The sequence below is a fragment of the Cariama cristata genome, unplaced genomic scaffold (assembly GCF_000690535.1).
Source record: "Cariama cristata isolate BGI_N322 unplaced genomic scaffold, ASM69053v1 scaffold8896, whole genome shotgun sequence".
Lineage (NCBI taxonomy): Eukaryota > Metazoa > Chordata > Aves > Cariamiformes > Cariamidae > Cariama > Cariama cristata.
In genome coordinates, this window is record NW_009622703.1 from 18,843 (window position 1) to 33,768 (window position 14,926).

General features: G+C 37.7%; 1 protein-coding gene across 1 annotated transcript in view; it reads left to right on the top strand.

The window, feature by feature from the left end:
- WHSC1 (Wolf-Hirschhorn syndrome candidate 1) overlaps positions 1–14,926 on the top strand; it is a 60,438-nt gene that overhangs the window by 5,622 nt on the left and 39,890 nt on the right. Inside the window, exon 2 of the mRNA XM_009702435.1 lies at positions 11,759–11,924. Within this exon, the coding sequence (XP_009700737.1) occupies positions 11,759–11,924 (166 nt within the window). The remainder of the gene's footprint in view (positions 1–11,758; positions 11,925–14,926) is intronic.

Genomic DNA, 14,926 nt, shown 5'->3' on the forward strand with positions numbered 1-14,926 from the left:
AGCAGAGGATGCATAATGGAGAGCATAGACGTGGCAAATCATGGAGAGATGCTCTCTTTGAATACATTCAGCCTCCAGCGGTTTGTGACTCAGAGATTTCTAGAGCTGGTGACTTTGTGTTTAATAGCTGTAGATGGTTGAATTCCTGGAAGAAGACATCAGTTTCTTCTTGAGCCACTGTGAACTTTTTGCATCCCTGGCATAGAGCAATAGAGCAGCTCTTTTTTCCTTTTTAATTTGCTACCTACTTGTTTCACTTGATTCTCTCCATAAGACTAGAAGTACGGATCATGGACACTTCTCTATTACTGATAGTTTTACAGATTTCTCACAAACCTGCTCAATTTTTAATTTCATCTCAAAGGGTCCTAGTGTATTGTTCCATGTATAGGACCCATTCCAGAATGTTACTTATAATCTTTTTTCCAAGCTGTGATGCCTTTTGGGTTCTGCTGTCTTTTTTTTTTTTTTTTTTTTTTGAGAATGAGGGACCAGAACAGTATAGGACGTCCAAGATACAGATGTCTTGTGGATGCACACAGTGGCATGTTAAATTTTCTATATTGTCCTCAATTTCATTATTTTTCATTATAAATAATACTTAGCATTTGATTGATTCTTAACTGCTTCTGAACACTGAGCCAGTTTTCTGTGGAAAAGAGCTGACCAGATGTAATCTAACTCAGATGTCAGCGGCTATTGCATTCTTTCATACTCATCTTTGGTTTGTGGATACCAGGACTTTTTTTATTTTATTTTGGTCCTTTGGGCACTATGGTGGACATGACAGATCAAATAAAGTGGTGAGCAGGCCATCTTCTAGAAGAACAAGCTAACTTTTATGTCTGAACCGCAGATTGTGTGCCATAACACAATTGAGATGTAAATGATACTTTTTCGTTTAATTGTTTTTTAAGTTGACTGGACTTACTCTCAGTTGTTGCACTGGTAGTGTCATGATTTAAATGAATGCTGTTATCTCAGCATCTCCTCTTCACACTGTATCGACCATTACTGATTGATGTGGCAAGGAATTTGCTTGTTTTCACTGCATTTCTGTCCAACATATGGTGAAGCCTTTCTGTTGCTCTGCTCAGTGTTCTGCTTAACCAAAATAATGCATGTCTAACTTTCGTATTTAGCTGAGAGTTAGATCTACAGTTCAGGGTTATGTTACTTGGATGGATTTACAGGCAGATTTTTGGGAAACTCTCGTGATCTGTACCAGATGTCATTTCTGGCCCTTAAAGCCCCCTTTTGTCAAGAAAAAAAGATGCTTCGTAGTAACCCTTAGGCAAAGTAATGAAAGCAAAATACTTTGAGCTGTCTTGCAACAGTGATACCAGCCTCCTTTACAAGTTCCTTTGTTCTGGAGTGGATTTCACATAGGGCACAAGAGCTTTAGGACCTCCAAAAAAGGTCTTTGTAATTTTTTGTTAGTCTATTACCATGTTTTGTTACCCTCCTTTTATAAATAAATTGGTCCAACCAGGCTAACATTTATATTTCTGCTTTTTGTGAATACTCGAACTTGTGCATCATAAAATGGGCAGTAGCTAAAAGTGTAAGTTGTCCATAATACGGAATTAATTCCCTCCTCAGAAAGACAGTTCATAAAAATGCTTTACTTTGAAAGGCCACTGCAAGAGGCAAAACTGGATCTTGCACAGGCTGTTGTTAAACAAGCCCTGCTGCCCGTGTATGAAGGAGGGAAGTGAATCTGTGGCCTCGTAGCAGCAACTAATGCTAGAAAAGCTTGGTTTTATTTCTTTGTTGTTGATTTGTTTGTTTTGGTAAATAAGTGTCAACTTGAGTGTATGTGGAGGATGCTTGTGATGAAGTAAAATAATTTGGGATCTTAGTTCCTGTAGAATTGATAGCACTTTGATCACGTGCTTCATGATGTTTTACTGCAACGACTGCCGTGTTTTAATATTCAGATGGAACTGGGTCATTTCTGGTTTCCCAGGTTTTCTGTGCATCTTTATTGCTGAAAATAAGGAATGTTTCAGGACTATGCTTCAGCATTGCCAAATCAAGGTAATGTCTGTCAGTTTAGGTGTTTTGTTTTGGTCCCGTCCCCCCCCCCGTGCCCCTAGGCTGATTAACCGCTGATACTGTTCCTTGCATTTCATCTCTAGAAGAGGAGGACCTACTAGGTATATGTAACAACATAACCTGGATGGATACCTCCTGTGCCAGCTTTTAGGTATAGGGATTCATTTTAAAGGTCTAATCTCAAAGGCAAAGTAGTACTTGGACTATGTCAAATTACTAGTTAATTATCAGAGCCCCTTTATACCAAATTAGCATTTGCTGTATTTAAGCCTAGTTTAATAGCTTCGCTCAGAAGTGTTCTTGTTGCAAAAATGTGTGGAGATAAGTATCTGCCTTCACTAGAAAACAATATTCCGTAAGTCTAGTTGCCTATTGGCAGTATTATCTAGGCTTGGGTTTTTCTGTTTTCTACCAAGAATATTACGATTCAGAACATCTACCCATGCTACCTTGGATGTTTGTGAGCTACCAAGAGGAGGATATCTGTTAAGAAAGTGTTTTCGGAAAACTCTTTCCTATTGAACTCTGTAAGACATAGGGGAGAGCTAAGAGTAAAGCCCTGATACAGTCTGATCTGAAAAGTGTGTGAAACCATTGTACATGCAGATAACAAAATACATATGGATATGGCATTCTGAAAATCTTTAGGTACGCTGAGATGATTTAGCTTTCATTCTGTTATCCTGTGTGAAATTCATATGCAAATTATTCAGAAATAACTGTTTCCCATGGCAAACTTCCTCATGGCCCTACAGTTATGCTTTTCCAGACTTCTGTAGCATCTCATATCCACACTGGCTTATATACCCAAATACCACATCAAAATTTTAAACTTTTGAGGGTGGATGAAGGGTAGAGGAGTTGGATGTAGGCAGAAATCTTTTTCTAATACTCAGTATAAGAGGTGGTTTCATTCATTCTGATCAAACCTTATCTAATTTAAATTTCTGAAACGTGGAACCTTTCAACAATAAGCCAGTAACTTACAATTTAAGAGGTCATCTAAATGTAAATGCAGAAGTTCAGTAAAGCGGCTGAAAGAAACTGCTCTCCACGTTTTTAAGAAAGATCGAGGGTTGGGAAGTGTTCCAGAACTTTCATCTTACTGGATCTATCTGTGAATGATTGAATCTGTTTCTTTTCAACTTGTTACTTTGAAAAAAGGGTTGTAACCTAGTTACTAAAATACCGTGTCAGGTTTATTTCTAAAATTCTTGCTTATGTAGTGTTTGTGTAAAGCAAGACTGCTGATTTGGATAGACAGATTTGTTTTTAAATGTAAAAGCATCTTTAAAAAAATTTCTCATCTGCTGGAGGCTTGGTAATGAGGGAACCAAAGCCAGAAAAAAGAATTGAAATGTAACTGGGAGTTTAGTGGTTGATTTGAAATACAAATATGAGCTTTTATCTTGTTTTGAAATCCCATAATCTACATTGTGAATGCCTATCTACACTCAAATGGATTTTTATTGTCTTCTGCTTGCTTTCGCTCTTGGAAGAGAGGGTCCTGTGCGGTGATATTCAGCGTGCTGTCCATGAACTGCTCCAGATGAGTGTGGAAAGAAATGGAGGAAACAGACCTATTGTCACGAAACTTATATTTGATTTCAAAGAGCCTCAGCCAGCACAGAAAAGTTTTCAGGGGATCTGCAAGTAGAACAGTGATTTTCTTCAGACTCTTTTGTCCTCTTGTTTTATAGCTTTACCATCTAAGCACATTGAAGAAAAATAAATAAATCCTGATTGTGGCAGAAAGATTCAAAGTTAGTGTCTTCTGCAAATGTAGTTCTTCACACTGCCAGATTTGACCCCCTCATAGTAACAGAAGAAAAGAAGTAAGTGATTAGTAATAGAAGAAAAGACAAGATAACTTGAAGGAATACATTTAATGTAATTGCTCTCAAAATTGAATTTGGAAGGTGTTAGTTAAATGTCTGGCTTGGTATAAAGCAATTAGAAATCTGAAAAACGAACAAACCAACCCCCAGTATAGTTTGTTCATATTTTTGTTTTGATCTGAATTTTTCATGTCCTCTTCCCGCTCAGTCTTCACCTCACTGCACAATATAATGCATGTTTTATGAGGGTGTTGCAGATTTAATTGTGCAGAGGTTGATGCAGTGGCCTTTTGAGGGCTGCAGTTTTTGGATGCTCTACTGAAGTGTCCCTTTCTGTTTTACTGAAGATGAAACACAAAACTTTGCCAACTCATCGCTTCTTTCTTCGTATTTCCTCATCCTTCTCCATTTTGTAGTAATAATTGAGCATTTTCTCTTAATCTTCTTGCGAAGGTCTGGTTTACTCTTTAGTCTTCTGCCTGAAACATTCCCTCTGTAGGCAGTAGTTTGCATTCTTCCCTGAGATAATAAACAATATAACAAGACAAGGTGGAAAAACTTATTTTATTCTTAACACATTCAGTTACTTGTGGTTTACTATCTAAATATACTCCCCCACATCCCAGAAGGTGGGAGCTATTTGGATAAACGTGGGGCCTCTAAGGATTTGCCCTTCTGGGATAAACGGATTTACTATAACGTGTGAATTATAATCTTAAACAAAAAAAAAAAAAAAACCTAAAGCAACAAAACACCAAGGCACTTAGGTTTATCAAGATGCTGTATTTTTATAGACAGAATCATTTAGAATGAGCACTGGCCAATTTTTAACAGACTGAAGTTGCCACACTTTTCATTTGAAGCAACAGTGAATATTGAGGGTTTTGCATAGATTTTAATCAGCTGTAGTTGTAATTTTTGGTTTTGAAGTGATTTGACTTCATGAGATTTTTGTCCTCAATCACAGAGTGAGAAGAAGCCTTTTCTCTGTCCTGAAGACAGGACATTGCTCATTGGGAAAGTAGCTGCATCCCTCCATTCCTTTGCCTGAAGACTGAATACTGATTTGTCTTTTGTCAAATGAAATTTCTGAATCACCGTGGAAGCAAGAACTTTCCTAAGAACATAATTGTGATGGTGGTTTTTCGAGGAAGAAACATTTGGCATTGTTGTCCTGTTGCATAATTTGTTTGTTTGCTTGTTTATAGTGTCCTTAGTAATTGGTGAATTCCAGTGACAGAACAACATTACAAAAATAATCTTTTTTGTTCTGCGGCTCCCTTTTTCTCCAGACAAACCTGCTACCTCTCCTGAACCTCTGAAAGGAATGAAGTTTGTTCTACAACCACTTCCTTAGTTCACTATCTTTCCTGATGGAGAAGCAAGAGAAGACAAAACATTTTTACTTCTGTTTTCATTACACAAGTCCATGACAGAAAATAGGAGTGTTAGTGGATGAAACACAGCACAAATAGATAGCAGGACCAGAAAAATACATGGTTTTGATCAGCCAGCAATGTTATCTTTTCCAGAGTAAAGAAACACGTTTGACTGTCTAAGTCTGTGTGTTCAAAGTACATTTTAATTGCATATATTCTGGTTTGGGACCTTGGTTATTTTGGTTTAGTTTCTTTGTAATGCTAGTAGATTGTTTTTTATTCTGGAGCACAAGCAGACCTCCAGCAGTCTGTGTTTGTAGCACGACCTTCTATTATAGTGCACTCCAGTGGAAGTTCTTTGATACAGGATGGAACTGAATTGAAAGTGAAAACAGAAGGGGAGATACCAGATATCTGCAAGTTGTGCAATATGTACTTCGCCGTTGTGTTACACAGAGGAGAGCGTTTACTATCTTCACTTGTCTTAATTGTTCTGTTTTCTTTTTTTTTCCCAATATTAAATTCTGATGGTATATTCTTTGCCAATCCTCAACATTGTTCTTTGTCTAATCCCTTTTTGACAAGTTACGGTTAGATGAAGGTTTTCTAATGATTTCTATAGCTTTCCAAGTTTATATAGTGAAATAGTAGCTTTTTGATACATAAGGTAATTTGAAATAATTTTGAGGGTTTATAATTCCTTGCACATGTATGCACATGTGCATATATATGCACAAAATAGATAACAATAATATTAGTATCTCTGCTGTCACGAATGAGTGGTTTAGGGTAGCTCAAAGAATCACCGTCAAAGGTATTAGCAAAAACAGTTTTAATATGAAGTTATAAAAAGTGTGACTTAACAAATTTCGATGGCAAGGTTCAGTCTATTACTTATTACACGGAAGAAACATACAAAAGGAAAAATGAGTTAGAGTCGAGCTAGAATTATTTACTCAGAGACCGGAGATGAGAAGAGGTAAGGGAGGCTCTCCCATTGAATCATGAGGTTCAGAATAGACCCCCTTGCTTTCTGAACTCCTTCACAGAGAGGAGTCTAGGTGTGACTGGATCCAGACTTAGTCCTAGACTTGTCAACGGTTTATATCTAAAGGATTTAGCCGCACTTATTCATTTAGCAGCACTTAATTGTTGACTAGTTTAACATTTACCAAGTGATTCAATAGGATTTACTGTAATCATAACAGTGACTTAAGTTGTTATAGGGTATTTAAATAAATTCACACACGCACACTCACAAACACAAAAAGACAGAAAGAGAGAGAGAGGGATAAATATATAAAGATATACCTGTTAAAAATTCCCCTCAAGTTCAGTGAAATACTCACTTCAAATGTCTTGGCATTTCTCAGTGGTGAGGATTGGGCCTTGAGGAGTGAAGGATTTTGGCCCAGGCTCCATTGTCAAATTTTGGCAATGGTCCGAACTTTACAAACTTGAGCGTTCATGAGCTCTGAGAGGCGTCCCACTCAGGGGAAGATACTGGTCGCAGCACGCTGTGGTCCAGGAGGGCTCGAAGGGTCTCACTTAGGACCGCTTTTCCTAAGTTTGCAAGATGATTGCCTTTAGTCATCAGTAAACTCCCATGCAAGATGATTGCCTTTAGTCATGAGTAAACTCCCATCCTGGTCACAATCCATGTTGATAATTGTTGGAATTCTGAAAATTCCAGTAACGATGATACCATTTACTTGAGCTACGATGCAGATAAGGGATGTTCCAAGGCTGTCAGGGGATGACAGATTATTCCTGCTCTCGTTCCCCACCTTGGCCAGGTAACAGGAGTTCCTGGTATGGTCAAGGGACGCCTAACCACCCAACTCATTGCACGAAAGCCAAGGCCTAATGGGAATTCCTGAGGTCCTAGCGAGGCCCAGAGGAAGGTGTGGGGGGAGGAGGTAAACGCACCACCACCAATCACTTTAAAAGGGATAAAGTTATCTCAGTTTGATACCACCTAGTAAGCCTTCTAGGTGTTTGGGGTTTTTTTTTAATTACTTTTGTCACCTGTTTACTAAACACTCATCATGGTGTTTTCGTAACAGAGTCTACAAACGAACCTAAAGCTCTCAGTACAGTAAAGATGCTGCCCTTAAATGCATTTTTCTTTGGTCATTTTAAGACAGTTTTAAGCTTTGAAATTACCCATCACTCATAGTGTGTTCTTGTCTCATCATATTCATTAGTCAGACTAGAACTAAATGGAAACTGATTGGATTCTTTTGATTGGATGTAGGCAAAGTTAATTAAATACCAGTGTTTTCTATGTCCAAGCCACTTCTTTGGGCTGGTAGAATGTTGACAGCAGTGTCATAAATTCTTGTCAATCTGCCTGTCATTCATTGCTTATGAAAGTGCTGAGAGAAATGACAAAGAAGTCTGTGAAATGTTAAGGCAGGAGGAAAGGCATTAGAATGGCATTAACTTTTTTTTTGTCGTCCTCAGCCTATTGCAGCTGCTGGCCCAGGTGCATTTTTAAAGGATGCTGGTACTCTTTAAGGCATAATTTCTCACAGAAAAATTCAGCTGCAGTAAGGGAATTACTCCAATCCACACTCCACACCCCGCTGGACAAAATAAACTTAAATCTTCTAGCAGCCTTTCAGAGCAAGTCTTTCATTGGGGTACTAATCTAGAAAGTCAGGAATTTCGATGTCTATTGTACCGAGTAGTGCAGAGCCTGTCGAATTGCCTGGGTATTCAGGGTTAGGACTGGTCTGTGTGGGAGTCATCACCCCCTCACCCAGGCTTTGCTTACCCATTTATGTAACTTCTTTGCAGTCTAGTGTTTGAAAGGGGAAAAAACCTTGGAATTCCTTCCCAAAGTAGAAAATAAATATAATCACAAGCTGTTTCCTTCTTCTGTTTAGCATAACTGGTTTGAAGTTTGGGGCTAAGGTGATTGAGGTGGTAGTCGTCTCAGAGGCTTCAGAGCTTGCCTGTAATTAAGGAAGGAGAGGGAGTCATTCTGTAACTAAATGTGTATGTGTTTACTTCTGTCAAAACTGCAGTAAAAGGTAATGGGATGGGGCATATGGAGAACACTCTGGATTTATTTAGGAATGAGAGCAGCAAAGACTGTTCTGTGTTCATCTGCAGCACAGAAAGCCTGACAAGCTTTGCTTTGTTGACGTTTACGGGTAGGAGATCTAATCAGAAATGAGAACAATTTCAAGAAATATAAAGTCATCAAAAAGACACAGCCAAAAATTGAGGGGAAGGTATTTTAAAATAGTTTGATTTTGTGTGACCTTCCCTTGCTTTATAGTTGTGCTCTAAACCAGGGGTCTCCTGTGTTAATTTGCTTGCTTAAGTATCATCCCAGAAAGAATCGGTCAACTATTGCAGGAGGAGGAGGAGGTATTCCCGCTCTTCTGGTGCATTCACACAGACCACCAAAAGCGTGCTTCCAGTCCTGCCTCTCTGTCTTCCATGGGTGCGCAGTCAGATGCCATGTTCTGTCTGACTACATATTGTTAGGAATCAAAATTTTCCTAGCAACAATTCCTTGCTTTCTTCTGGAAGAAAAAAAACCTGCAAGCCAAAACACATTTTTCTGTACCACTTTGTAAGTTGAATGGTGATTTCCTATTCTTAAAAATTGCAGAGGGTACCAGTGTCTCATAAAGAAGCTCCTGCTCTCATCGTATGAGAATATAGATGCCATTAGGGGACTGGGTGGCAAATTTGTTCAGAAATGCTCTCTTCCTACCTTCCCATCAATAGTTTAAAAAAACCAACCTGGATACTGAAGTAAAATGTATGCATCTGACTGTGTCCAAGTATCTAGCATTTTCTGATGTTTTTAAACAATTTCAATACTTAAGCATTTAATGCTATGCTGATGGTTTGCAAAAATGTTTTTGAGAGGACGTATTGAAGAGACTGTTGATGTCCTACAGCTGCTTGTCTTGGTACACGCCAGGAATTTCACCTCACTCTTTACTGTTGAGATACCTGTTAAATAGATCAGAGTAATTCCCAGAATAAGAAAATCAAACTAAGCCAGAGTGATATGGGGAAGTAAGATGGAAGTGAATGAGTTCATGGTGATATTTTCTATAGATTTTAAAATAGCCTCATATGAGAGCTCTTTAAAAAATTATGTATATAGAATTCTGTGCTGTGTTTTGCCATTCTTTTAAAGTATGTGCATTTTGTCAATAAAAGAAAACATAAATACAGCAAACGTTGTATAGATAAACCTTGCAGGTTTTATCAGAGCCTGTCATTTTCAAGTTTTTTTATCATGATCCAGTATAGTAAAAGAAATCTGGGCATTTTTAAAATTTGTGAAGCGCTTGTAGATATATTGAAATGCAATATTCATTCCTGTACTGCCACCCCTTTTAGATTATGCTGCAATAAGAAGCACTGCTAGAGCCTTTTCATTATTCCAGCCAGCTCCCTCTCAGACTGTAGTCGTAAATCTTTGCAGCTTAGTTGCACTTTCTGAAAATACAGGGACTCATAAATTAAAAATGAGATTCAGAATCCTGAGTAATTTTTACCTTTCTGAAAAGTTAACTTACTGAAAAACATTTTCATCCCACCTATTTAGTTTAAATGCTGAAATCAGTTTGTGTGTGTTAGGATTAATGTTTTTCTGGATCTGTTCTCGGCATATCTATGTATTAGTTTTTAGCTTTTAAGCATCACTTTTCATGTCATGTTTAACTGACAGAAGGAACGTTTGATTTTTCACATCTGCTTGGAATCTTTTGGGTCTATTGAGAGTGCTGGACTGGAGGCAAGCTCAGCGGGAGGGTTTTTCTGACAGTCTTACAGAATCCTTAGAGAGCCAAAAACCTTGAGACATGGGAACATGGTTTCTAGCTGAAGGCACATGAACCAAGTCTGAATTCATCAGAAAAGCTGAATCACTGGATGAGTAACTGTCCCTAACAATCAGATGATGTAGCATCACGTGTGTTTACCAGGCATAGCTTTAAAAGCTTTGAGGAAAGGAGTTTCTGAGTACGTTAAGCTTTAGGTTTTTTGATTGGATGTACCTCTATGTTTGAGTTGCAAAAAAATCTCTATGCTGTTGCAACATGTCAAAGATTTTTGTTGTTTGTGTTTGGAAAATAATGTGTAATTAGTTATAGTAGCATTCTCTGGATTAAAAAATCTGTACAAGGTAACCTGATCTACTCTGATTTGACATCATACTCCAAATACTTGTTTCTGCTTTCTGGATTTCCAGTGTCTTAACGGTGTTCTTTCTTTCCTCTTGCCACTTTTAATTAGTTAAAACAGAATTTTTCTCCAGCTCTAACATTAAATCCACTGAAAGCCTGAAGCTCTGATACACTTTCTGTATGTTGAGTTGGTACTACAGAAGATGAACGCTATAACATGTTGCACATAAATTTGGTACTAGAAAAATAGAAAGGCAAATTAAAAATATGTGATTTTTTTTTGCAGATGTCTGTAATGAGACACATTCTGTGCTTTCTTAATCCAGAATTAGTGCTTACCTAGATAAAAGCGTTCATTATTTATATGAAATAGAACAGATGAAGCCAAAAATACAAAATGTAACTAACTTTGTGAAATGGTTTTAGTTGGTGAATAAATGTCTGTGTTGCCGAACTTTGTTATGATGCAATAAAAATGTGTGTCTATCCTAGGGGAAGACAAAACTGCCTTGTAGTTAATTCTATCCCTTGAAGTGGAAATAGTTCTGTAATTGTTTTCAAACAGCTAAAATAGCTTTTAGCTATAGAGCAACAGCTGAGCATTCACAAACTTTTACTTCTAGAACTGGAGCAGAAAAAAAATCTTGCAAAAGGATATGGGGAAGGGTTCATGTCACAAATTCTGTATATGTAAAAAGACAGCTGAAAGATGCAGAGTTTGGAGTTTTTTCACTGGTTATTTATGTAGGTACTATTCAGACAGACAGTATTTCTGTCTATTCTAGTTTGAGTTTTGTTTTGATTTTTTTTTTTTTAAATCTAAGAACACATGTGTGTGCATAGTGCTTAACTTGATGAATAGTATTCAATATAGAGGGAGATTGGCTCTTCCACATCTACATCCAGTGCTCAGTTAATGTGTTTAAAATTGAAGTAAGCCTTCCTGATGGTCTCTCAGCAGTTATTTGAAAAGATAAAGACAAACCACAGCTTACTTGCCATTTTTCGAACTAAAAACAAAAACATACATGGAACTTGGAATTTTTTTGCTGAGAGAACAAAAATTATGACAAAGTTTTTGTTACACATGAAATATAATTACCGTTTGTTAGCAAACATGATAGCTCTTTATTCTGGCGAATTATTTCTTATTTCCCTCCTTCCATTACCGCTCTGTGTTTTTACATATAACGAGAATGTTTAAACAGAATACAAACTGTAGTTTGTTGTTTATTTTTGTGTGCTATTTAGTAATCCTAGTGCATATCTGAAGAAATATGGTAATAGTTGTGGTTTTTTTTCCTTTTTTTAATCTTTTAAGGCTTCTGCTAAGAGAGATCCTACTCAAAGTACCATCAAAGAAGACAAAGTCCATCTGTTGAAGTATAATATAGGAGATCTAGTGTGGTCAAAGGTGTCTGGTTTTCCATGGTGGCCATGTATGGTTTCTGCTGATCCTGTTCTCCATTCCTACACTAAACTAAAAGGTATGTCAGTGATTCTACAAACATCCAGATTTCTTCAGGTGTACATAACCATTATTTTGGGAAAATTCTGTTCTTCATTTTATCTATTCAGTTGTATGAGTAACTGAATCAGCTCCTTGTTGTCAAGAGTAATGTTGAAATCATGTAAATGCTATACTTGAGCATATGGCCAACGGAGCTTTTTTCCTCCTGTGTCTCTTTAACTGTGAACATTCTCTGAAAGATATCAAAATTGTGATCTATGAAACTGTATGCAGTCTTATTAAAAAAATTACCTGATAGTACTTTTCATTGTTTTTATGGAGGTGCTTGGAGAATTGATACGGGCTAAAAATTTTATTGAAAGCTAATGGGAATTAAATATTCCTGATGATTATGCATTACTAAAAGCAGTCCGTAATTCAGGCAGCTAAATTTTCTGTGATTCATAGAATCAGTACTGTTATCTACAGACAACATTAGTTGATTCTATAATGCAGGGACTATCAAGTGTTACATTTTTAAGTAAGAATCTGTACGATTTCTTAATCTCATTTGCAGCTTTGTTCTCTGTTCTGATACCTGAAACTTTTGAGGCTTATCTGTGCTGATTATAGAATGATAAGTAAGATAGGTTGGAAAGGACCTCTACAAGTCATATGGTCTCCAAGTTCAGAGCAGGTTGCTCAGGGCCTTGTCCAGTCTCTTTAATGTCTTCAAGGATGGAGACTTTACAACCTTTCCGGGCAGTTTGTTCCAGTGACTGGCAGCCATTATGGCAAGAAAACTTTGCCCTTTATCTAGTTGAAATTTCTTTTGTTTCAGCCTGTGTACGTTGCCTTTTGTGTTAGCACTGTGTGAATAAGATTAATTGGGCACAGTTTGTCCTTGGTGACTGTGTGCTGGCTATTGCCAGACACCTTCTTGTCTTCCATGTGCTTGGACATATCTTTTAGGAGAATTTGCCCCATAATCTTGTAGGGATTGAGAGTAAACTAGTCAGCCTAGCTTGTAGTTCCCCAGATTGTTCTTGGTTTTGTGGAAGATAGATGTGATGTTTGCCTTTTTTCTAGTCATTAGGTATCTCCCCTGGTGGTTGTGATCTTTCAAAAATTATAGACATCACCCTTGCAATCGCCTTGGCCAACAGTTTAAGCTCCTTCTGAGGCATCCCATCTGGTCCCATAATCTCATAGATGTCCAATTTGATTAAGTGCTCCCTGATTTTTTCTTAATAGGCTGTGGGTAGTGCCACAGTCTTGCAGCCTTTATCACTAGACTAAAGGACCTGAAGGCTTAGGGACAGATGTTACAGTTTAAAAAACAAACGAACAAAACCCAGAGACAGAGAAGGCATAGAGTATCCCAGCCTGTGTCCTTTGTCACTCAGTCTCCTGCCCCAGTGAGCATTAGAATTACAAATTTCCAATGTGGAGGGACTGTAAACATCTAGGTTTGGAAATCAGAATAATCTGTGGAGGGACTGTAAACATCTAGGTTTGGAAATCAGAATAATCTTGACACTTTGGAGGTGTGGTCTGAAAAAAATGCAGTTCAGTGGGGTTAAGTGTTGTATTTTTACAGTGGTAGGTGATCAAGCTAGGAAATGAGTGCAAAGCTGTGTTTTCACAGAAAGGAATCTGAGAGTCGTAATAAACCATTGTAGTTTTCTCTGCAGAAATACCAAAGTCAACACTGACAGAAGTTAATAGCGCTGCCTGTAGAAAGCATGAAGTAGATCCTTTGCTTTTCCAGTGGTAGCGTGGCCTCAGCAGGAGTACTTTGTTCATTTTGTCCTGTTTAGGCCATCACATTTTGAGAAACATGGACCAAACATAGAAGGTTCTGAGGACAGCGTGAACAGAAATCTAGGAGTCTACGTGCACAGTCAGACTGAAGGAACTGGAGCTGTTTAATCTGGCAAGGAGGAGCTAAAGGAGAACCCAGTAACTGGCCTTAAATAACTTAAGTTATATGCAAAGAAGAAAAGGCATGTTGTTCTCTCTTGTTCTGGGAAGAAGAGAGCTTAGTAACAATGAATATTTAGACTACATATTATGAAGAACTTGGAAGGGATAAAGATAGTGAAGTGTTGGGGTGGATTGCCTGGAGAAATGGTCTGATCTCATTCATAGGAGGTTTTTAAGAACAAATTGAATGCGAATCTCTAGGATTATAGCTAAACTCAATGTTGGTAGTAAACTAAATGGCTTCTTGAGAACCCTTTCATGCATTCATACAATTGCTAGAATGGTTATTATAGTCTCAGACAAATTTTTTTCGTAGCAGTCTTTCAGAGTTTTGATCAGGCAGTCCCTATGATTTTAGTCTTTGGATTATTAGGTCTATTATGAGATAAAGAGCTGGATTTTGAGAGAAATAAAGCTGTTTATTTGTTCCTAATTGAATTCCTCTCCTCCTTGAAAGGAGCATGGTTTATGCTTCATTGTCAAGAATCTCTGTGGTAGCTTTTTATGAGAAACTATAGAAATAGATCTAGCAAAAAACAATGTCATATGTCTGAATGCAACCTATGGAGTACTAACAGAAAGAAGAGCCCACATACTTTGAGATGTTAACTTCCATCTCTTTGAAATAATATGGATGATGGCCTGACTTTTCTTTCAGGAGGTTTGACTAGGTCTGGGCAGCCATCGCAACTGATAAATGCACACTGATGTGCATATTTTCATCAGTACACATTTCCAGTCTTGTATTATCTTCCACCTACCATTTACTATTGAGGCACTATCAAAAGTCTCCTGTTCCAAACAGCAGATTTCTTTTATCTGGGAGTTGTAGAAATACTCAGCTAGGTCTCTGTATTTCTCATTTCAGGGATTAGGATCAACAGTGTTTATAAACAGTCTGAATTTCTGGATACTAATACTTGATTTCATCATTCCAGCTGGTTAGGCTTGAGAAAAGTTTGTAACTTTCAACTTGCGGAATGTAAACTTTAATGTAAGAAGGCCCATACTGAGTCAGACTAAAGCTCCATCTCATTCAACATCATGTCTCTG